The sequence below is a fragment of the Capricornis sumatraensis genome, chromosome 6, assembly GCF_032405125.1.
Source record: "Capricornis sumatraensis isolate serow.1 chromosome 6, serow.2, whole genome shotgun sequence".
Taxonomy (NCBI): Eukaryota; Metazoa; Chordata; class Mammalia; order Artiodactyla; family Bovidae; genus Capricornis; species Capricornis sumatraensis.
The window spans coordinates 76,133,698-76,158,966 of NC_091074.1; the positions used below are offsets into that span (position 1 = coordinate 76,133,698).

At 40.2% G+C, this 25,269-nt stretch overlaps 1 protein-coding gene across 1 annotated transcript; it reads left to right on the forward strand.

Annotated features, from left to right (window-relative positions):
- The first annotated feature begins 454 nt into the window (after positions 1-454).
- LPL (lipoprotein lipase) lies at positions 455-25,269 on the forward strand. Its single transcript, XM_068974098.1, has 10 exons — positions 455-620; positions 6,090-6,250; positions 12,400-12,579; positions 14,208-14,319; positions 15,310-15,543; positions 16,792-17,034; positions 18,260-18,380; positions 19,295-19,477; positions 20,999-21,103; positions 23,380-25,269. Coding segments are annotated over exons 1-10 (1,428 nt in total). The 5' UTR covers positions 455-532; the 3' UTR covers positions 23,381-25,269.

The following is a 25,269-nucleotide window of genomic DNA, read 5'->3' on the forward strand; positions in this document are numbered from 1 at the left end:
AACAACTTAACTTCCCTTTCTTAGAAAACAGATGATTACAGAGTATTTCACATAAAGCCATAAAAACCTTTGTTTGGTGTTTGTATAGGGGACCCAAGAGAGCCAGACCCCTTAGGAAAAGCAAATTGCCCTCTTAGAGAAAGTAAAATTTTTCCTTCTGCCCTTTCCCCTTCTTCTCCCTTGCAGAGCTGAACCGCATTTCAGTTTGCTCAAATATTTGAAAGTGAATTTAGTATCCTCCCCCCAACTTATGATTTTATAGCCAATAGGTGATGAGGTTTATTTGCATATTTCCAATCACATAAGCAGCCGTGGAGTGGAAACAGTGTCAGACTCATTTTCTCCTCCCCCACCTCCTCCTCCTCCGAGGAAACCTGCCGCTTCTAGCTCCCCACCCTCCCCTTTAAAGGGTGACTTGCTCCGCGCCAGACCGCTGCTCCAGCCTGCTGCCGCCTCGGGCTCAGCGGTTCTACTGCTCTGTCCGCGCTCGCGCCCGGTGCCCTGCATCTCCTACAGAGGGACATCCCCCGAGATGGAGAGCAAGGCCCTGCTTCTGCTGGCTCTGAGCGTGTGGCTGCAGAGTCTGACCGTCTCCCGCGGAGGGCTGGTCGCCGCCGACAGTAAGTTTTTTGCGCGCAGACTCCCCACTTGCAGAATAGGCTCAGTGGCCATTTGCACACGTTGTGAGGATGAGAAGGAAAGAAAGTAGGAAGGGGCTGCGATGAGCACCGGGGACTCTCCTAGCCCGAGCGCTTGCCTCAGAAAGGGTCGCGGGGGCGGGATCTAGAAGGAGCACGGAGGAGACTTTTCCTCCGATCTCTCTGGGGCGGCTCCCAACACCCCTTTCTCTCTTTCGCGCGCAGTCCTCTCTACTCCAGCTGCGGCTGAGTTGCCTGGAGCCTGGGCTCTACAGGGAAATGAGCCGGGTAGGTCCGGCAGAGTGTGAGGGGCGGGGCCCGGAGGCGGGAGGAAGGGCTCTGCCAGCGGTGACCTGCTTTAACCTCTCCTCTTGCAGGGGCCCTGCAATGAAATGAAGGGGGCCAAGGTGACCCTGGCTTGGCCTTGGTCGAGCTCAGCCCCGGCCAGTGAGAGCGCGAGTAAAAAGTGGCCCCTTCTGGAGAAGCCGCCCCGTAGTGGAGCTGGGGGAGGCACTGACCCCAACTCTGGACACTCTTGCTCTCCACGTGGAGGGACGTGGAGGAGAGGACGCGGGGCGCGAAGTCCTGGGCACGCGGGGTCCTGCACGCACTGGCGCGCCGGGGAAGCTGTCCATTTTCCACTCTTGTACCCTCGGCTTTACTTAGCCGCCAGCAAACCTGGTGAAGGGTTGACCACCGCTCCCCTCACCCCCACCCCGCGCCGTGAAAAACGTGGCAGAGCGACCAGCAATCTGACCGCTGACTTGGAGGTTGCCAGGTTTGCGCTTGGCTACCCTTACTGTCCTCGGACTGTTCTCGGAGCTGAGCCCGACTCGGGCGCCCTGCCCCGCGGTGCGGTCCGAGCTCTTGGGGCTTCTTGGGCGCCGCGGGGAGGCCACTGGCGGAACCCCAGTCACCGCTCACCAGGGATAAGGCTTCCAGGCCAGATGTGAGTTTATTGCAGGGAAAAAGAGCGCCCAGCCCGAGACCTGCCCACAATAGAGGCAGCCTGTGTAACTTGAGCCTTGGTTCGGCTAACACACAGCAGAACTAAAAAGGCAGCTGAAGCAAGTCACAAAAAGAGGCAACGTTTTCTTTTCTCTTTGGTGGAATTGCAGTTAGGGCGTGTCTCCTGGATGTGCTTTCAGGCGGCACGTCCTGCAGTGGCTCATTTTATAGTGAAGTTTGTCTCTGACTTTGCTGCTAAGTTTGTCCCTGACTTTGCTATTTCAGCACAGAGTTGTGAAATAACATTTTTAATTTATTTAAGTCGGAGTAAAGTTGCTTTACCATGTTTTGTTAGTTTCTGATGTACATGAAATAGCATTTTTCATAGGTTAAAAAAAGGAAAGCTGATAAAAGTATCTTTTCTGTCAGATCAGTTTGAGAACACTGGAGGTTCAATTTGTTGTTGTTCAAGTCGCTAAGTCGTGTCTGACTCTTTGCAACCCCATGGACTGCAGCACACCAGGCTTCCCTGTCCTTCACCATCTCCCGGAGTTTGCTTATACTCGTGTCCAGGGAGTTGGTGATGCCATCCAACCATCTCATCCTCTGTTGTCCCCTTCTCCCACTGCCTTCAGTCTATCCCAGCATCAGGAGGAAGGAGACTCAGGAGACGTGGGTTTGATCCCTGGGTCGGGAAAATTCCCTGGAGGAGGGCATGGCAACCCAGCCGGGTATTCTTGCCGGGAAAATCCCATGGATGGTGGAATCCAGCAGGCTAGGGTCCATGGGGTCCCACAGAGTCCTACAGAACTAGGGCGACTGACCAGACACACAGGCAAACATCTTACCAAGTAGCATGTGTGTTTTACACTATCTGAGAAAATGGTTGGAACAAAGTCCAAATTCTTGTTTCAGATAGTACAGCACGGGATAATGTTACTTAGACCAGAAACACACACAAATAAGTGTCATTCACAGTTTTAAAGATTTTTCTCTCTCCCTGAGAGATTCAGGACCCTAAATTACTGGGCGAGTAAGTGTCACCTCTCTGGATTTTGCTTCCTCAGTCCTAAAATGAGGAATTTAGACCAGACTCAAAATCCTCTTAGACCCTTTAATTCCTTACTCTTCCATGGAAATAGACACAAGTGATTAAGGAATTAAATTGGATTTTAATCAATCTATGTTTTTCCTAGCTATAAATGCTTTGTAAGGGAGGAATCATTTGGAAATGGACTTGAAATTAATCCCCCTCATCCTTCCTTCCCACTCTCACTCTAACCCCCATCCCCTCTTTACATAATGCCTCTTCTATCACAGCAACTCTCTGCTCTCTCCTCCAAACTAATTCAGGTAGGAATGTAAGGTATTCAGAGTAGAAAGGAACAAGTGTGAGGAGGGAATGGTAAGTACCACCACCTCTGGGCTCTGACTATACTTCTCTGTTTTCGATTTCTAAGAAAAATATGAGGATATGGGCACTGCCCTCGGGCTCTTTTTTTTTCTTGGAGCCACCACAATCTCTGCATGGCCTCATTAGGAAATTTGAAGAGCTCAGTAGCTACAAGTCTGTTTGACTGGCCATAGCGAATTTCTAGGCTAATATCTGAGTTAAACATGATGAGTGATGACAGCAAAATAGCACATAGCGCCTTCAAATGAAGCAGAGCTCAGCAAGAGCATGATTGATTAATGTATGGAAAGGTGGGAGTCAGGCACCGGGGAAAATTTGGCAGCAGGAAATGTTCACTTTCTTTCTGGCAGTGTATTTTTAGCTCAACCATCCTTTCTTGCTTTATTTCAGGAGGAGAAATTAGGCTGTAGAGTTTACAGCTGATATTTTTGCAAACTTTTTTTTTTTATAAAATTGGAAAGTAAATCTGCTTGTTAGGTAAGCAAGAGCCTTGTCTACATTGGAATGTCTGAAAACTCCAATCAATTCATTCAGATAGCAACAATGATTTTTTTCCCAAAACCTTTTTTTTTTTTTTGATGGGGAGTGGGGGGTCAGCATTCTATAGAAGCTGAGCTGATAATTATGACCATCAGCCTCAGAGAAGAAATGAATTACTGATGACTTTCTTTAGGAGTGTATGTTTGTGTGTGTCAGAGAGGAAAAACAAACAGAGAAAGGAAGGAAGTAAAAACTTTTAGAGAATGGCATTATAATTGAGCTCATATACCTCATGTCTTCATATAAGTGTTAATCTTATTTATCTGATAACTGTGAACTGCCTTTAGAGTCACTTTTCTAGGATGCTCAATGCTCCTCCTATAATGTACCTTCTATAAGTATTCCTTTAAAGGGTTTGGACTTGACCTAATTTCATCTCTGTGAGTTATTATCTGTGTTAAGATAACTCCTAGCCCTTGTCGACACACTTTGATTTTTTGTTGTTTATTTAGGAATTTAGAGATAAAGATTACATAGTCAAGAAATGCATTGACTTGTAACTTACCTGATGCCCCCAAATCTCTCCTTAGTGTTTGATGAGGACACATCTCATGGTGTGATGTTACGAATATGATGAGTCAAATTCAGAACAGAGGCCTTAAAAAGGATTAAATGTTAGGCAACTGACCCTGTAACACACACTATTCTAAGGTGGCTTTACTTCTAAGGGGATCTAGTGAAAGGTCCTTCTATTATCATTTCCATGTATAAAAAACAATAATTTCCTTAGTAGCAGTTGAGTCAAATCAGTTCAATCTGCCAGCCAGAAGCAATCCCCAGTGTATATATTATGATGACTAAACATACTGTTGACCCACAGTCAGGGTCCATCCTTCTCCCTAACTCTTCCTGGCCTAAGTCAGTTGTATGAGGGCTGGTAGAAATTGGGAAACCACACTCATCTTTAGAATGCCAAGACATCCTTAAGGGATTACAAACAACCAGGTATGTGGAAATACCTTTGGTATGTGTCAGAACACCAAGGAGAGGGAAAGACTGATTAAACACCAGTAGCATCTATAATTTCAAATACAGAATAGACAAAGAATTGAAAACATCACATAGCATATAGAGGGGTACTGTTTTCTCGTCAAAGGCTTCATTATGCTTTCTGTAACTTAAAAAAAAAAATCCATGAAAAGCGAAACAGAAGTTTCCAAATACAAATTTTCTTGCAAATGTATGAATTGTCTTCTATTTTTCTTTACAAGCTATGTAGCCCATAGAAATGATGGTTGTGGGAAATTGGAGCTCTGAGTGATCCATATGGTAATCTGGTACAAGAGTTAAAGATTTAATAGACTTTTCTTTTTCATAGAAATATACAAATCCTGCCTTAATAATTTCAAAGAATATTCTTAGTCATTTCAAAACCACCAGCAACTCTAGGGCCACCATGTTGCATAATTCTAGAAAAAAATAGACTAAAAGTGACTGTTATCCTCTGGAGTTATGCATAGCAATAATCTTAAATATCAGCTTGGCAACCAGGTGGTGGGCGAGATCTGTCTGCCAGATTGTTCAGGTTATTTCTGCTTTAAAAAGCTTGCTGATCGAACATGTTAAAACAAGACTGTTAAGAAGGGAAACATAAATTATTTGATACAGAGTGATGTGGGTGAAACTAACCTAGTTTGAAATTTTCTAAGGCAGTTTCTAACAGTAAAATAACTTCTTGGGCAAAATCAAAAGTAAATTGCAATACAATTTACTTAAAATTTACTTAAAATGTTTACTATGATATAATATGTACTTCCTACAAATACCCTGTGAAGATTCATCAACATTTAGAAGTATTGTCCAGAGACTCAAAAATAGGCCAGAGTTTTCTTTCTCTCCTGACTCAGTCGGGGCTTAACAATGAAGAGTGGATTCTTTCCAAAACCGCCTCTGCTGTAGTATTTTAAGCGTCGGTTTTGTGTGGAAGTCTGTGAAGACATAAGTGAGGAAAGAAATATTAGGGGAGAGAATTAATCATAATTCATACATAGCACAGATATTTCTGAACAAATCACTAAAGCAATTTTGAACTGATGTATCTTGCCATGTGGGGAGGAATAATTCCATACACAATGTCCCCATGCTTCGAACTTTTCTTCTTGTTAAAATTTTTAAAAATAATGTAGTGAAAAGGAAACAGTCTTCCCTCAAACAAGCTTTGTTGTTGCTTGTTTTTGTTGTTCGGTCATTATGTCCGACTCTCTGTGACCCCAAGAGCTACAGCATACCAGGCTTCCCTGTGCTTCACTGTCTCTCGGAGTTTGCTCAGACTCATGTGCATTGAGTTGGTGATGCCATTCAACTATCTTATCCTCTGCAAAGTGTCAGATACAACTGAGCACTGGAGCACTTTCAACTTTGAGTACCACTGGAGGATCAACCATTCTCTTGCAATCTACTTTCTTTCTTTTTTTTTTTTTTTTTACTTTAGAAACAAAAATAGCATTAGTGGTATTTGCTTGTGAATCTAAAGCACACTAGTCCAGCAAATAAAACAAACCACCCTCTAATTAACCTCCTATCCAATTTTTCATTTTCATGGATTACAGGAGGAAAAGATTTTAGAGACATTGAAAGCAAATTTGCTCTCAGGACTCCCGAAGACACAGCTGAGGACACTTGCCACCTCATTCCTGGAGTGACGGAATCTGTGGCTAACTGTCACTTCAACCACAGCAGCAAGACCTTTGTGGTGATCCATGGCTGGACGGTAAGCAAGGCTCTTTAGGTAGGAGTAGACTGGCATGAACTAAGCATTCTAACAGGCTTGTTGACAGCCCAGTGAGTGATGGGAACCCAGTGATAACTTTGCTTTAAACTGGAATAAAAACAGTTCTGGCTCAGGTGGGGATTGAGGAATCTAAAGCAACAAGTTGCCTACTATACAGAGTGAAGTAAGTCAGAAAGATAAAAATGCATTATGTATGGAATCTAGAAAGCTGGTACTGATAAAATTATTTGCAGGGCAACAACAGAGATACAGACATAGAGAACAGACTTATGCACATGGGAGAGAGAGGAAGAAGAGGGTGGGATATATGGAGAGAGTAACATGGAAACATACATCACCATATGTAAAATAGGCAATGGGAATTTGCTGTATGCCTCAGGGAACTCACACTAGGCTCTATAACAACCTAGAGGGGTGGGATAGGGAGAGAGGTGGGATGGAGGTTCCAGAAGGAGGGAGCATAGATATACCTATGGCTGATGCATGTTAATGTTCGGCAGAAATCAACACAATACTGTAAAATAATTATCTTTCAATTAAAAATAAATTTTTAAAAAGTATATAAGAAAAGCCACATGGGTACTTCCTCTGGACAGTGCTAGCCTTCAGTTTACCATGGTGCCTAGCTGTGACCTCAGACTGGCCATTCCCCTAGCCTTTGCTCAAGTACAGAGCAGAGTGTAGGTTAGAGGAACCGGTGGAGACTGATTCATCCGGTGCATCGCCCAAGTGCTCTCCTAAGGAAGATGACCTGTGAGAGGGAGGAGAGGGCTGGGGTGGAGGGAAGAGACTGTGTTCTGCTTTGCCATTCTCTAGCTCTGCGACTGGATCCAGCCACTTCTCACCACTGGGCCTCAGTTTACTAATCTGTTAAAAAAATGAATTTAGACTGGACGTCCCTCCTCTCCCAACATTCTCCAACTGTAAACTTTAGGGAGCTTTCCTAGAGACGAAAGAGGGCTAGCCAGGGAACTGTCATGCAAGACGACTAGCAAAGGTGAAAACTGCTTATATTTACTTTTCAAGAATATGAAAAAAGTAGTTCTCTTTAAATATACCAGCTAGTCCCTTTATATGGTATAGTTCTTCCTTAACTAATTTGTTTTCAATATTTTCAATCCTTAATGAACAGATTTTTATAGCTCATTAAAAAGAACTTAGATAAAATAGATGCTTAAAGAAATATTATCTTTCCATTATGTCCAGAGTTTGTGAATGTGGTAATAGATACTTAACTTTAATGAGATGAATCAACTAATGGTTGTTCTTTCTACTCCTGATTTTTTTTTCATACAGAACTTAAGTGCCTTTGTTATTGACAGTGTAGGACAATTGCTATTACTTTTACAAAGATGAAGGCAACAACTAACGGATTTCACAGGAATATTTATTTTAACAAAACACATATATTTGTTAGAGTTCAGGAGCATATTATATATCTTATGATAAAGTTGCATTTTCAAATTTTTGACATAGATTTTTTTTACATTTTAAGAGGTTTATATTGGAAAATATAATCTTTGGTTATTTTAGACACATTTTGGCTATATTTAGAACTTAGCTTTTAATACTTTTCAAAAAAGTTTAAGCTTAACATTCATATGACAGAAATAAATTAAATATCTCAGGTATCTCAACTTGTCCCTGAGAGGATTTTGTAATTTAGGAATTTTTGAAAACTATTTCCTCCTCACACTAAGATGACATGACTCACCCAGTATCAGCAGATAGTGGTAATTTCTATCATTAGCCCCACTGCTTAATAAGACTACTTATATTCTTCACATGTGTCCTGACATTTTTGAGTGCCTGGGCTCAGAGGCTGGGCCACTGGCTATGGGACTGAGTTTCACTCTGCAGAACTAGGTGGTCTGTGCAACAACTCATGTAGGCATTGCAGTGAACAACCTGGCTTCTTCAGTGGGACCACCGGGTGCAGGTGGCAAGGAAGACTTCAAGGGCAGCTGTGTGTCTGTGCTGCTGCTGCTGCTGCTAAGTCGCTTCAGTCGTGTCTGACTTTGTGCGACCCCATAGACGGCAGCCCACCAGGCTCCCCCGTCCCTGGGATTCTCCAGGCAAGAACACTGGAGTGGGTTGCCATTTCCTTCTCCAGTTCATGAAAGTGAAAAGTAAAAGTGAAGTCCCTCAGTCGTATCCAACTCTTAGCGACCCCACGGACTGCAGCCTACCAGGCTCCTCCGTCCATAGGATTTTCCGGACAAGAGTACTAGAGTGGCGTGCCATTGCCTTCTCCGTGTGTGCCTGTGAATCAAAGCTATTAAAAATTAGTACTGATTTAAGGAAACTGAGAAGGAAAAAAGCTAGGAAATATTACCTTTTTGGAACTGAAGAAGGTGGGTCCTTGTTTTCCAGTCCTTTGTTGGGTTGTTGTTACTGTTCAGTCACTCAGTCGTGTCTGAATCTTTGTGACCCCATGGATTGTAGCATGACAGGCTTACCTGTTCTTCAAATCTCCCAGAGCTTGCTCAAACTCATGTCCATCAAGTCGGTGAAACCATCCAATCATCTCATCCTCTGTTGTCCCCTTCTTCTCCTGCCTTCGATCTTTCACATCATCAGGATCTTTTCTAATGAGTGGTCTTTTGTCTTCACATCAGGTGGCCAAAGTATTGGAGCTTCAGCTTCAGCATCAGTCCTTCCAATAAATATTCAGGACTGATTTCCTTTAGGATTGACTGGTTGGATCGCCTTTCAGTCCAAGGGACTCTCGAGAGTCTTCCCCAACACCACAGTTCAAAAGCATCAGTTCTTCAGTGCTCAGCCTTCTTTATAGTCCAACTCTTACATCCATACATGACTCCTAGAAAAATCGTAGCTTTGACTAGACAGACCTTTGTTGGCCAAGTAATGTCTGTGCTTTTTAATATGCTTCTAGGTTGATCATAGCTTTCCTTCCAAGGAGCAAGCGTCTTTTAATTTCATGGCTACAGTCACCATCTGTGGTAATTTTTGAGCCCAAGAAAATAGTCTGCCTTTGTTTCCCCATCTATTTGCTACAAAGTGATGGGACTGGATGCCATAATCTTCGTTGTTTGAATGTTGAGTTTAAGCCAGCTTTTTCACTTTTCTCTTTCACCTTCATCAAGAGGCTCTTTAGTTCCTCTTTGCTTTCTGCCATAAGGGTGGTGTCATCTGCATACCTGAGGTTATTGATAGTTTTCTTTTAATTAATAGTTTTCTTAAAATTGATAGTTTTTTCTTATAAATGTATCTTATGTTAAATTTTAAAAAGAAAGGATAAGATTGTTAGGCAGTTACTAAAAGTATCAGTCGCTGTAGGGGTAGGTTGGGTTCCTTGCCCTTTGACAGACTGCCCAACTCAGAAGCACTGATAGTACAGAAAAAATTTATAATAGGGGTTGAGAGAAAATAAGAGTTTCCTGCCGTATCTGATGTAAGCTGCTCAGCCATTTAAGGCTATGGGACTAAGTGAGGAGGTTCTGCAGCCTTGTCATGAGAAAACCAAGGGAATGCTTAGCATGCAGGGTGCCCAGGACACTTCCCAGGAGGCAGTGCAGCCACAGATGTCCTGGAGCTTGGCCACCTGCTTGTGTTTAAGTACAGGGTTCTAATTGTGATGTTGGATTGGAGCTCCTCACCCTGGCTTAAAGGAAGAGTGATTAGCATTGTGTTCTGGAGAAATGACATCATCCTCTCTGGAAAGGCAGCTGCAAACGGTGGTTAGCCTTCAACCTACGAGAGAGGAGAAAGATAGGGCAGCACCAATTCTTTAGGGTTTTATGCTGGGCGGGCATTGCATCTGGTTCTTCCAAAGACCTGGGCTCTGCACCCTGACTGGAAGCAGCCACACAGAGATGTGTTCATAGAAGATTCCAGCATGTTCCTAGTGATCTCACATCACCTTTGTGCTTTTTTGGCTTTGCTTTCTCTTCGTGCTTGAGATAGCTCATCAGTTCAGTTCAGTTCAGTCACTCAGTCATGTCTGATTCTGTGATCCCATGGACTGCAGCATACCAGGTTTCCCTCTCCATCACCAACTCCCAGAGCTTGCTCAGACTCAACGTCCATCAAGTCGGTGATGCCATCCAACCATCTCATCCTCTGTCGGCCCCTTCTCCTCCTGACTTCAGTCTTTCCCAGCATCAGGGTCTTTTCCAGTGAGTCAATTCTTCTCATCAGGTAGCGAAAGTATTGTAGTTTTACCTTCAGCATCAGTCCTTCCAATGAATATTAAGGACTGATTTCCTTTAGGATTGATTGGTTTGATCTCTTTGCAGTCCAAGGGACTCTCAAGAGTCTTCTCCAACACCACAGCTCAAAAGCATCAATTTTTCGGTGCTCAGCTTTTTTATAATCCAACTCTCACATCCATACATGACTACTGGAAAAACCATAGCTTTGACTAGACAGACCTTTGTCAGCAAAGTAATGTCTCTGCTTTTTAATATGCTGTCTATGTTGGTCATAGCTTTTTCTCCAAGGAGCAAGTGTCTTCTAATTTCATGGCTGCAGTCACCATCTGCAGTGATTTTGGAGCCCGAGAAAATCTGTCACTGTTTCCATATAGCTGATGGAGCTGGCCTTTTATCACTGCAAATAGATTGGGAACCAAAATGTCACAAGAAAACATTTAGGAGTGGAGAGTAACTTCCAGATCATCTGATCCCTTTGTTTCATAGGTGCCCTGACAAGGTTAAAACAGTGCCTGTATTCATAGACGTAATTAGGGGAAGAACTGGGATTGGAACCACCATCTCCTGAGTCCCAGGCTTGCTTTTTCCTTCTACAAAGCACAGCAATGTGGTGAAAATTTGTCCGGTTTGTTAGTGTCAGGCGTGAATCGAGAGTTCATGTTTCAATGTTTTATCCTACAAAATAGATTAAACAGAATGAACAGAATGAAGTATATGGCTGATTCATGTTGACATATTGCAGAAAACAACACAATATTAGGAAGCAATTATCTTCCAATTTAAAAATAAATCAATTTTTAAAAAGAAAACAAATATAAAAATTAATAATAATAAAGGTTGTTGCTATGTATAGGCTCCTGGCTGGATGGCATGGAATTTTGTCATCTGTATTTTTTTTAATGTGTTCGATTATTTTAAAATAAGCATATTTGCCAAGATGTTCAGTGTCTCCTCTTTGATGGCATAAATCTTTCCACTTTGAATTTGGGGGCCTTTATCAACAAGAAGCAAAGAATTATAGATAGCAGTTTGCTTATCTCCAAAACAAGACCAATCTCATAATTTTGGAAATTTGATCACTAAACCTCATTAATTTGTACTCTGATAATCAAGAATTTGAAAGGATGGTGAAAAAGTCTGAGCTGAAACTAATAATTTTCTAATGTATTAAGAGATGGCTAAATAAAATTATCTTCTGTTAGAATAGTATGTTTAAAACTATTTTGTTCACTATCACATCAAATTTTGTATGTAAATAACCCTTTATAAGAATAAAGGTATGGAATCTAGAAAGACAGCAATGATGACAATCCTCCTTGCAGGGCAGCAAAGGCAACACATACAGAAAGAACAAACTTTTGGACACAGTGGGGGAATGAGAGGGTGGGATGATTTGAGAGAAAAGCATTTAAACATATGCATTACCATATGTAAAACAGATAGCCAGTGAGAGTTTGATGTATGACACAAGGAACCCAAAGCCAGTGCTCTGTGACAACCTAGAGGAGTGTGATGGGGAAAGAGGTGGGAGGGTTCAAAGCGGGGGGACCTATATATACCTATGACTGATTCATGTTGAAGTATGGTCGAAGCCATTATAATATTGTAAAGTAGTTATCCTCTAATTAAAAACTGAAAAAAGAAAATGAAAAAAAAAAAGAAAAAAACGATACTCACATTCCCCAAAATATTTCTGTTGGGAAATATTTATTAACCCAATTGAAAGTATTTAAACTAAATTTCTTTTAAAATAGTCTGTCATTCTACTGTAAATTTTAACTTATTCAGACTGATCTTTCCTTTCAATACTATAAATTATTGAAGTTTTACTGATGAACCAATGGGCTTCCTATGGATTTTCCCCCCATTTAATATATGAGGTTGACATATGTATCTATTAATATAACAAGTTGTAGGTGGGCATTTTAAGGATGCTTGTATCATCCTCCTCAGGTGACAGGAATGTATGAGAGTTGGGTGCCAAAACTTGTGGCTGCCTTATACAAGAGGGAACCAGACTCCAACGTCATCGTGGTGGACTGGCTGTCACGGGCCCAGCAGCATTATCCAGTGTCTGCAGGGTACACCAAGCTGGTGGGACAGGATGTGGCCAAGTTTATGAACTGGATGGCGGTAAGACTGAGGGAAGGAGCCTTGTATATCCAGAACCGACCAGTTGGCTAGAGCTGAACTAGCGACTGGTTTCTGTTCCTTTGTGGAAAAAAAGAGAAAGTGTCACTCACTCAGTCATGTCTGACTCTTTGCGACCCCGTGGACTGCAGCTTGCCAGTCTCCTCTGTCCATGGTTTTCTTCAGGCAAGAATACTGGAGTGGGTTGCCATGCCTTCCTCCAGGGGATCTTCCTGACTTAGGCATCGAACCTGGGTATCCCACATTGTAGGCAGATTCTTTACCATCTGGGCCACCAGGGAAGCCCTTTATTCTTTTACATTTAGATATAGATATTTGGGGGATCAACTCATATCTTCAGAATAAGCACAGACATTATTTTTTTCAGCTAAAAGTAGCATTATGATAAAAAAATGATAACGCTATAAAATCCATAAAGCATAGTCCTGCCCTGCACTGTCCTTTGATATTTTCATGGTGAATAGATTTGCTGAGACCAAGAACTAAGTGGGCAGAACAGACAAAAGCTTGTTATTTCAGGGCAGAGGAAAGATGTCATGTTCTGCCAAATCCTTCTCTACCAGTTGGCTGGCACATGAAAATTTTATCCAGGCTTTGACTTGTTAGAATACCAACCTTTTGATGAAAATTTTAATATTACTTATTCCTTAGTGTGGATTAAAGATCTGAATTTTTGTTGAGAGTTGGAGGAGTGATGGAGATGAGCTAGGGGAAAAAATGCAGGAAAAGTGTGTAGGATATGAAGTAGCTGAGGGTCAGGAGCTTTATTCACTTTGACTCTCTGAGGTCATCCTCTGAAAATTACCTTTGGAAAGTATCTTGGGGTTGAAATGAAGATAATACTCTCACAGGCCATTATTTAAGCCAAGTACTTAAAAATAAGCTCGGTTTATTGAATCGATCATTAAAAGATAAAAGTTCTTTTCTTGACTCTTTTGCTAACCAGGAGAGTGAACTTGGGCAAATCAGATCACATTCCTGGAACTCAGACTTCTCATCTGTTGAATGAGAAGGCTGGCCCATATGTGTCCCATATTCTGTAATACTTTCCAATTTTAAGTCATTGCTTGAGTAACCCTAAAGAATAAAGTAACACAGGTATTTGAGTAGAAAATGATGAGTTAAATATATATTTGTATGTGTGTGTCTATATATATATATATAGATAGAAATACCTATATATAAATATGGTACTTGGTCACTTAATCATGTCCAACTCTTTGTGACCCCATGAACTGTGGCCAGCCAGGCTCCTCTGCCCATGGAATTTTCTGGGCAAGAATACTGGAGTGGGTTGCTATTTCCTACTCCAATATATAAATATACACATATACGTATATTTTCAGATGTATGGAAATTCAACATTTCTATTTCAGACATTTGGAAAATTCTAATTGAAATATTAGTAAGGAAAGAGAAAATCTCAACAATATAGTCTATGTTCTTCTTGCCTGTAACAAGAAATTAAAATAAATAGAGTTAAGTTCCAGTATTGCTTCTATTTTGAAAATTATATTTATTTATTTGAAACACTATTCAACTTTTATTTCTTTTAGCATTGATATTTTGCAAAGAACTGTAAAACTCCTTTTTCTGTTCGTCTTCCAAAGGATGAATTTAACTATCCCCTGGGCAATGTGCATCTCTTGGGATACAGCCTTGGGGCCCATGCTGCTGGTATTGCAGGGAGTCTGACCAATAAGAAGGTCAACAGGATTACCGGTAAGAAAGCAGTGCCATTTTCTCTTAAAACAAAAGAACTGCATTGCCTGTTGCTCTGAAAGAAAATCAGGATGTTTGTCAAACAAGCTTATGTGTGTTACCCTCCTGGGTATGCCTGGCCATTTGATTATCACATGGGAGGGCTCTTTTTCTGGAATAAAATAAAATTCAGACCCTTGCTCTCATGGGCTCACTATCTACTGGCAGAAGAAGAGAAACGATGCAGAGTTAAACACAGAAAGCCCAGTGGCATCTCAGAAACCCGTTTCCCTCCTCCCTTTGCTCTGTGCTTTGATAGTGTATTGCACACATATCTGTCACCTCTCACATCAATACTGGAGAAAAGAAAAAAGGACCCACACCAGAGGCCATTTGGAAAAAGGAGACCTGTCATCCAGGCCAATGGCAATAGATAGTTTGACCTATGTAGAGAGGAAGAAAGAGCCCAGCCCCATTTACAGGCCTTCTAACCAGGCACAGAAATAATTCACAAAAGGGAATCAAGTCATCCTGTGTGAAAATTGTTATTTAATGATTAGTTTGAGAAATTCAAATTTTTATTTTTGAAGAAGAGATAAGCCTTCTCTTACGAATCTCAGTAATTTAAAACTCAGTCACTACAGAAGTGGAGCTGATAACAATCTGTGACTGCCAGTTACATTCAAATGATGAGCAATGGAATGCTAAGGTGATACTGATGGAGACTAAAACTAATGGGAATTAAATAATCTCTGAGTGACTTCCCTGGTGATCTAGTGGTTAAGAATTCACCTCGCATGAAGAGAACACAGGTTCCATCTCCCCATGGGGAACTAAGATCCCACGTGCGGTGGAGCAACAGGCCACATAGCTCAACTAGAGAATTCATGCAGCCCAAAGGAAAGATCCCACGTGATGAAATGAAAGATCCCACATGCACAGCTAAGACCTCATGCAGCCAAATAAATAAATAAATAAAAATCTCTGAGGACTTTTTGCTTTCCCTCTAAGGCCTAGATCCAGCTGGACCTAACTTCGAGTATGCAGAAGCTCCAAGTCGCCTTTCTCCTGATGACGCGGATTTTGTAGACGTTTTACACACATTCACCAGGGGGTCACCTGGCCGAAGTATCGGAATCCAGAAACCAGTAGGGCATGTTGACATTTACCCTAACGGAGGCACTTTCCAACCAGGATGTAACATTGGGGAAGCTCTCCGTGTGATTGCAGAGAGAGGCCTTGGAGGTAAATATAATTCAGAAGTTAACTAAATGTAAGTTATTGTCTTAACTCTTACTGACCAACTGCCCTGCCATTCTCCACAAGTACATAGTTTGAATATACATTTAGCCAAGATGTGTTTTTGAAGAAGTCTGTCACATTTTACCATGATCATCTTGGAGCCTCAATACTTCCTGGGGTCAGATAGACATTTCATCTTGTATTATATTGTAAGCTGCACTGAAAACTGCACTTGCAGTAATAAAAGGGAAAAAAACAAGCAGTGATATGGCAAGAAAACTGCCTTGCCTTTGATAAAGTATTATCTTGCTACACATTAAACTTTGAATACAGTGCAAAACCAGTAGAGTTATTTTTAATTCTACTAAAAGTAACGGACATGTAAATTAGTCCAGATTTCTTTTGCCAGCCTTTTAAAGAGATGTACAAATCAAAAACAAATCACCAGTCCCTAACAATAAATATTCCAAGTTTTTAAGAAGAAAATACAGTTTAATATTAGTTTTTAATGTTGAATAATCATGTTAGTGTGTGTTAATTTTATGATTTGTTTTAAGGGATCTTTGCATGCCTCGTGGACAATGGGACCTACCTATAGCCAATATATTCTGGTGTTTTGGACATACGTTATAGAATTTACAGCATAATGTTAATAATTTCAATTGGTAAAAAAGCTTATGATAAAAAGCTGTACTTTTATGACATTGCTGATTATTTCTATATTTCTATAATTATACATTTATAGAAATATAGAAATAATAAATTTTATAATTATAGAAATTATAAAAATAATTATTAATAGTTCTATTTTCTATAATTTAATGTAAAAATCATGAACAGTGACACACTCTTCAATTATTCTCTTAATATGGCAATTATATCTATGATGTGGTTTCTAGGGGTATACTTCCAGAAGCATCTAGAGGTATTATATACTTTCAATATAACCAAAAGGTGTGATGAACTGGGGGAAATCAACTTCTATCTTGGATGTCCTTATTACAGCTTCTTAAACATACTCACAAATATAAGACAGCAGAAGTGTCTAAAGTTCCTGATAAGATTGGCAGCTTTAACACTGTTGGGGTAGGGAGGAAGCTGCTATCAAGAGTGCCTCCTTAAACAGGACCTACAATCAAGGAGATCATTTTGTTCTAACACCACATCTCAGCTGTATTAGACATGCAAGATGAAACACTCATTGTGAACTGTCACAGAGTTGAAATGTTCCTTGTGTCTCTTTTTCCCCAGATGTGGACCAGCTAGTGAAGTGCTCCCACGAGCGTTCTGTTCATCTCTTCATTGACTCTCTGTTGAATGAAGAAAATCCAAGTAAGGCCTACCGGTGCAATTCCAAAGAAGCCTTTGAGAAAGGTCTCTGCCTGAGCTGCAGAAAGAACCGTTGCAACAACATGGGCTACGAGATCAACAAGGTCAGAGCCAAAAGAAGCAGCAAGATGTACCTGAAGACTCGTTCTCAGATGCCTTACAAAGGTAGGCTGGAGACTGTTATAAATAGGAAAATGGATTTGATCCTATTTTTTTATTATCATGCTTGTTGCATCACATGTACTGATTTTGTCCATTGCAATAGAGATGATAAAACAATGTTGCTAAGTTCTGAGCCCTCATTTGTGTTTCTGTTGGTAGAGGGGAAGTTGCACTAATCCTTTTTGCTGGAGTTCCTAATTCCCACTGCTAGTAAGGCCCAGGGCACAACTGCACTACCTTGTGCAGCAGTTCTGCCTGCCACCATCCTCTGTGCTTGTGCCCATTAGCATGGGCCACCACATTAGTACCAGGCTCTGAATTCATTTGAAACCATTCATACAGAGTCATCAAACTGTGGCCCTTGAACCAATGCCAGCCCATCATCTGCTTCTTTAAAAAACACTTTTGTTAGAATGTAACCACATTAATTTATTTCTGTATTGACTAAGGTTGCTTTCATGCCTCCATGGCAGAGTTGAGTGGGTTGAGACAGAGACTATTTGGCCTGCAAAAGCTAAACTCTTTACTCTCATCCTTTGCAGAAAAAGGATGCCAACTCCTAAAATCTGCTTTGGGGCTTCCCAGGTGGCTCAGTGGTAAAGAATCTGACTACAATACAGGAGACGCAGGTTCAGTCCTTGGGTTGGGAAGATCTCCTGCAGAAGGAAATAGCAACCCACTCCAGTATACTTGCCTGGAGAATCCCATGGACAGAGGAGCCTGGGGCCTACAGTCCATGGGGTTGAAAAAGAGTTGGACACGACTGAACTACTAAACAACAAAGTCTGCTTTAAGTGAAGGCAGGAACCACCCGTATTTGAAAATGGAACTAGTCCTGAGAGGGAAGAATATACCAAACCTTCTAAGACACTCCCATTTTGTTAAGAATCTGAGTCTCCTGCATTGCAGGCAGATTCTTTACCATCTGAGTCGTTTAGGAAGCCCAGTGCCTGATCTTTCTGGGTCTGCTTACTAAGTCAGATACACCTGAATTCTTCCTATCCACTAGAACCACACTCTTCTGCAAGGGAGTTCAAAGCCTGAATATTCTAGTAGTAAAAACTGTATAGATATGAAGCAGTCTTTCCGAGTCACATTTATAGTCATGTATGAACACTTCCTGTTGATCACTAGTAAGATGCAGTCTGCTGTTGAGAGTGCATGCTTGTTTGTGCTGCGGTGTTTCCATAAAGACTGATCAGAGCTTGTTCTGATTTTCTCTCTACAGTCTTCCATTACCAAGTAAAGATACATTTTTCTGGAACTGAGAGTAATACATACACCAACCAGGCTTTCGAGATCTCTCTGTATGGCACTGTGGCTGAGAGCGAGAACATCCCTTTTACCCTGTGAGTAGCCAGAGGATTTTACCTTCAGCATGGGGGCTTATCATGGCACTGTTACCTGCCCTGACCATCAGTCTGAGGAACAGAAAGGGCATAGGATAGCAGTCCCCAACCTTTTTGTCACCTGGGACCTGTTTTGTGGAAGACAATTTTTCCATGGACCGGGAGATGGGGGATGGTTTCAGGATGATTCAAGCTCATTACATGAATTGTGCACTTAATTTTTATTATTACATCAGCTCCACCTCAGATCATCTGGCATTAGATCCCAGACCCCTGGCATAGGACTCCTAAAAAACGGTGTACTCAACAGAAAGATTTTTAAAAGGCTTTCAATTTTTTAAAAGGCAAAAGATGTTCATTACAGTGTTACCCACAGTAGCATAAAATTAGAAGCAAAGTAAGTGTCCAAAACTGAGGCAACGGTTAAGTGAATTGTGGTTCAACAAATCAATAAAGTCAATCTAGCCTCTAAAAAGTGTAGTTATAGAAAACTAGGTAAAGCATGTTAAAAAGTGGAAGGTAAAACATGAAGTGAATAAAGAAAAAATAGAGAATTGCATGTACACTATGATTGTGACAAAGAAAACACATGTTCACATATCAATACAAATAAGAAGGAAATATATGAAAATGAAAATAATATCTCTAAATGATGGACTTATGAATTTTTTCTCTTAGGAATTATATTACATAATTCATATTGTTAGGATAAAAGTTGGAATACTTTAAAAGGGTGTAGCCATCTTTCAAAATACGCTAAGTGCCATTGACATTCATCTTGTGTATTTTGTTGGACATTTTTTGCATTTTTAAAATATTCCCCAAACAATAAAGCTATTTACCTTTTAGGAGGAAGAAAAAGGGAAAAAATTCTGATTTTCAGAACTAACCAAATATGTTGATCTTTTATTCAGGCCTGAAGTTTCCACAAATAAGACATACTCCTTTCTACTTTACACGGAGGTGGATATTGGAGAATTGCTAATGTTGAAACTCAAATGGATTAGCGATTCCTACTTCAGCTGGTCCAACTGGTGGAGCAGCCCCGGCTTTGATATTGGGAAGATCAGAGTAAAGGCAGGAGAGACTCAAAAAAAGTAAATAATTTTTCTCCATTCACTTCTGATTCACTCAAATGTCTTTACCTGGAAATAGTATTTCTGGAGCCTCCAACATTCAGGTGAAACTTTAGTAGGCTTTGTTTTTAAAACTATATACCTATACCCAAGGATTGAACCCAGCTCGCCTGCATTGTAGGCAGATTCTTTAGCTTCTGAGCCACCAAGAAAGCCCCATTCAGTATAAAAGTTTTAAACCCTCTGAGGCTCTCTATGCAATTCATTTAAAACTATATACCTAGATAATTATTCTTATTTTTTAAGAGTATTATTTTATTATTATACTAGAGAAGTAATGGTATTTCTGCATTTCATGGAAAGAAAACATAAACAACATTGAGTTGCCACAATCATTGAGTAAAGCTGAGATTAGAAGTCAAGAATCTCAACTTCTCACTTAACATTGATTCCTGCAAGCACAAAACAGTTATGCAGAGAAACTTAGTGATGCCACTCGGACATTCAGAGATTAAAACCAATCTCAGGACTTCCCTGGCAGTTCAGTTGTTAAGATTGAAAGTTTCCACTGCAGCGGGTGTGGGTTTCATCTCTGGTTGGGGAGCTAAGATCCCACATGCCAAGATATATAGCCAAATATTTTTAAAAATTAAAATAAGAACCAACCTCTTCAAGAAGCATGAGATTCCAAGATAATCTCATCCTCTCTCCCCTACCCAAATCCACATAGATCTATAAAATGAAATGCATAGAGAGCCTCAGAGGATTTACAACTTTTATACTGAATGGTGCCTCCTTGGTGGCTCAGAAGGTATAGAATCTGCCTACAATGCAGGAGACCTGGGTTCAATCCCTGGGTTGGGAAATCCCCTGGAGAAAGAAATGGCTTACCTACTCCAGTATTCTTGCCTGGGGAATTCCATGGACAGAGGAGCCTGGCAGGCTGCAGTCCATGGGAATGCAGAGTTGGCCACGACTAAGTGACTACACTTTCACTTTCTTTCATACTGAATGTACAGGGATTTTGTAAACTTCAGTATACCATTATTGTAAATAAAAATGACTCTTTAAATTAGGATCAATAATATATTTCTCCTTTGTCATTTTCTTCCAAAACCAAAGTAGCTGAGGGAAAGAAGTTGTGAATGGAGAGGCTATACAGAGTAGTGTTTCTCTAGCAGGGCCAGTTGAAGGCTGCTTTCTGAATTCCTTAATGCAGACACTGAGAAGTGGTAAAGTTGATCTTGTATCATCTTTTGGTAAGAGCCTGGTGATTTTAAACCTGCTCCAGGCTATCTGTATGCCTGTCTATACTAATGAATGAGCTTTATTGCCGAACAGTGCATTAGGCCCGCAAATAACCATCTGATTCAGATGTGTTGCTGACTGGAATGGCCTGAGTATAAATAGTTAATTATTGGAAATATCAAAAGAGTCAGAAGAATCATGTAAGTTTCAGACAACCCTGAAGGAAGAATTTATTTTTGAACAGTCATTTTTATTGTGCCAATATGCTGTGTTCACATACATTTTCTTCCACAGGGTGATCTTCTGTTCCCGCGAGAAAATGTCTTATCTGCAGAAAGGAAAGTCACCTGTGATATTTGTGAAATGCCATGACAAGTCTCTGAATAGAAAGTCTGGCTGGTGAGCGTCATGGGCTCAGGCTCTCTGGGTATCTTGAACTTGCTCTCCAAAGGATGCTGCTTCATGCTTTGCCCTTCACCCCTGAACTAGAGACTTGGACTGAGTCTTGTGATGAGAACCTTCAGATGGTCTTTCTTAAAGTCTTCTATTTACACATTAGGGGGCTTCCCGATGGCTCAGTAGTAAAGAACCCGCTTGCCAACGCAGGAGATGTGAGTTCAGTCCCTGGGTCAGGAAGATCCCCTGGAGGAGGAAATGTCAACCCACTCCAGTATTCTTGCCTGGGAAATCCCATGGACAGAGGAGCCTGGAGGGCTACAGCCCACGGGGTCACAAAGAGTTGGACACAACTGAGCGACTGAGCATGCACACACACACGCACACACACGCACGCACATTAGAGCTGTCCATTTGCTTTTAGCAATACTTCCTCTTATTTTCTTTTTCCTGTTCTTTTTGCCATCTCTGGTGCACTTCGTAGGTTTTATTTTACTTCTTGAATTACCACAAAATCGTCACTTCTGCTTTCTCCTGTACTGCAACCCTGCTCCCTTAACAGACCTGTGTGCAGAGCATATATCACAAGTTTGTAGCCATCACTGTGGCTATGGGCACAGCTCCTCCTGGGAGGTACCCAGGGGAGTGAACCATCAGCCAAAACCAGAGTCCGCCTTGATTCTGAGTGCCAGCAGATTCCAGGACAGGGAGCCAAAGGGGCAGCCACCACGCATCCGGCTCAAAACCCCCAAAGATGGAAAGCTTATGGACTTAGGAGTTTAGAAGATGGTTCTCTTTTCCACCTCAAAACAACTGCCTGGCTCTTTTCTACCTGACCTTTTAATCCACATGGCAGCTGGCGGCTGAATTTTTCCAGAGCGTCAGTACTAAGTAGAGACTGAACATGTGACTGCCTCTCTCTCCACCATGTCCCCTCCTGGAATTCCCAAAGTATGCCACTTCCATTCCTCCACTCATCCCCCTGCCAGGTGCAAGTGCTGAAGGGTTGTAAGTATAAAGGGGGAAAGCTTAGCTCACATCATACCAGCCAGTGACATGAGAAAACAATGGGAAAAGTTGGTCACAACATCATCCGGAAATAGAAAAGCTAATTGCTTTTGGTTTGTGTTCCCCAGTTACATTTACAGACAAAAGTACAGAAGAATTCTCTAATCAGAAAAAGCATATTAAAGTCTCTATGTGACATATCTCTTTTATTTTTAATTTCTATTTTATAATACAGTTTATCAATGGATAAGTGTGGATTTCAGAATTTTTCTATACATGCATAATATTTCCCTTATTTTAGTTTTTTACATTATGGCTTTATGACATATATACTTTGGACAAAATGAAGCCATCTGGATTAAAAACATTAATGTAAGAGCGCTCAAGATAAACTTGAAAGGGAGGATAGTTACTGGTGTTGAGCCAGGGAGAATAATTGAATTTTTATCTAAGTGTATATTTCTACTAAGAGCTTCACTGCTTTTTTTTCTTCATCACAAATCTGAGGCGATTCATATTTGTTTTAACTCTTCGAAAGGGACTCCTATATGAAGTTTTATATATGAATTTATATTATGTACAAACATACACAAACATTTTTATGTATATATTATCCCAAGGTCATCCACAACTTTAATCTGTAATGTGAATTAAAAAAAAACACTTGAAAAATTAGGAACCAACTCTTATCTGTCTATCAAGTATTTTTTGTCACATTTGTGTAAGTTATAAGACTTTATCTAAGATAGTCTAATGATATGTTCTTCATCTGATGATAAGATTACTGAAACAACAGATATTTAAGGAGTTTTTTCATTTTCTTTTTATTCCTGAACTTTATCTAGGAGGTAATTATGACTCAGACTAATAACCTTCTGCCGTTTCTCACCTCTGTGACTAAGTCAGTGAACTAAAAGCTTCTCTCTCATCTTCTGGTAAAACTCTTTAGAAGACTCGCATCACAAGAAAAGGAAAAAAAAATAGGTATTTTATTTAACAAGTTTTAGAAGTAAGAAATCTTGCTAAATTTTGAAATCATTCAATTCAGTCTTCTGAAAAGGATACTCCTTATCGAGACATGGCTAAGTAAATACTAGACTGTCTTTGACTCCTATGAGCCTGCCACTTCCTCTGATTAGGTTTATTCTCACAACCTTTGTTCTGAACTTCTGGTTGACTGCTTTTTCATCTTGAAGGTGGTGAGGGACGGAAGAGGGTTATAAAACACTAAGCAGATAATAAATTGCCATTCTTCCTCTGTTTTCTCTCAGAAACTTGGCAAAGCTACGGAAGAAAGAACAGCATATGAATTCTATGAAGAATGAAGTAACTTTTACAAAAGACGCCCAGTGCTTTAGATGGTGAAAAGTGAATTTTCCTGAGTATTAACCCCAGCTCTAGTCTTATTAGTTATTTTAAGAGACAGTCTCAAATATTAAAACTAATTCAATTTGAGGTGTATAGTGCCAAATAGCACATCTTCCAACATTAAGACAAATAACAGATACAAAAAGCACTGCATTCTGTCCTTGGAGAAAAAAATGAGTTGTTTAAAATGGTAAAATAATCAGATCTCTTCATGTAGTAAGTTTAGCCATAGCCTAAAATTGATTAAAATCTCATTTTTAATTGGGATTCTGCATTTTCTAGATTGATAACCTTCTCAAAGCTTTCTCCAAGTCTAAATATAGAAAGTAGGATTTTTTGCAGCATGAGTAGGACCCGTTTACTTATCAGTCGAAATCCCTACTTCCTTGGAATTACTCTCCTCTTGCCATTGGAATGTAGTTCAAGAGTGAACCAGGAACTAGTGACTTGGAGATAGAAATGAAGAATAGAGTTGATAAAGCACTGAACCTTTAAACACCCTCTACGGTTGGTTGCATCATAACTAAGTTACAAATTAAAGGAGATATATAAAGTTGAGATCAATTAAATCTTAATAAACTTTACAGTTTATGGTTTAGTATTTCCCCTTCCTTTTCCTGCTTTGTCTCAAGGTTATATTTTAATAGTTTTCCCATAGATAGGCTTTTCAAATGAGCCTGTTATCATCAGCTGATACAGAATTTTAACTACAGAGAAAAAAAAGATACCATAATTTTATTATCAGATTTTCAAAATTATATTCATTGAAGTCCTTTAATGTTTGATAGTTACTGTTTAATTTTAGGCTTATTTCAGCCATGCTTCAGTCAGACTTCGAGCATGTCTCTTTCTTCACTAACTATGATAAGAAACTATGTGTTCAAGATGAAACTTTGCATCGTGCAAAGTCCTACAAATTTTAGACAAAGGTTGTTTTTACTAAGTAAAGAAACAGAAAGGTTACAGTCAGTCATATAAGTGCTTAAAACCATTGTGGACAATGAAAAGGATCAATTTCTATATCCACGTGAATTGTCATGAAAGTTGTTGTTTTTAACAACTAGTCAAGAGTGAGTGAACATTTATTTATAAACTAGATCTCATATTTTCAGAATGCTTTTCTATATATTATTATAAAATGATAGAGAAGTCAAATATTTCAGAGGCTATTACTGGAAATCCAAACTGTGAATGTGTGTGGGTGTCTGAAAACATATTCACATATGAAGCCCCACATATATGATTATTCCTTAGCATGGCTTGGAAGGCAAATGATGCAGAGGTGCATTAGAACACACTGCAGTAGAAAGTGCTCCAGTGGTGCCGGAACACTCCTTCATCTGAGAGCTACGATTGCGCCTGGACAAAGTAGAATGAATGCCGTGATTAACATCAGCCAGTTTGGAATGAATTCTCTCTAAAAATAAAATGTTGTGCGACTTGTTGTTGGCATCCCCCTTCATTGTTATAATTCATTAATTCTCGGGATTTGGGTTTTGAGCAAGGGTGCATCAACTTAAGAAAGTATAAATTAGATCAGTGTATGGCCCTGGGAACTCTGACTTCTACAGACTTCACTATATATATATATATCAGCAATGCTTTGCCTTTCAATGTTATTTATTAGCTGTAAATATATGTGTGTATGTGTAAAGGGAGATTGTACATATTGCAAAGGTCCCTGTGGCTATCTGCATTTATAGATGTTTGGTGCTAATTTTGTACGTGTTTTTATCAGTGACAGTTTCACTGAGCCAACTTACTCTGATGAAACAATACAATAAAATGGGCTT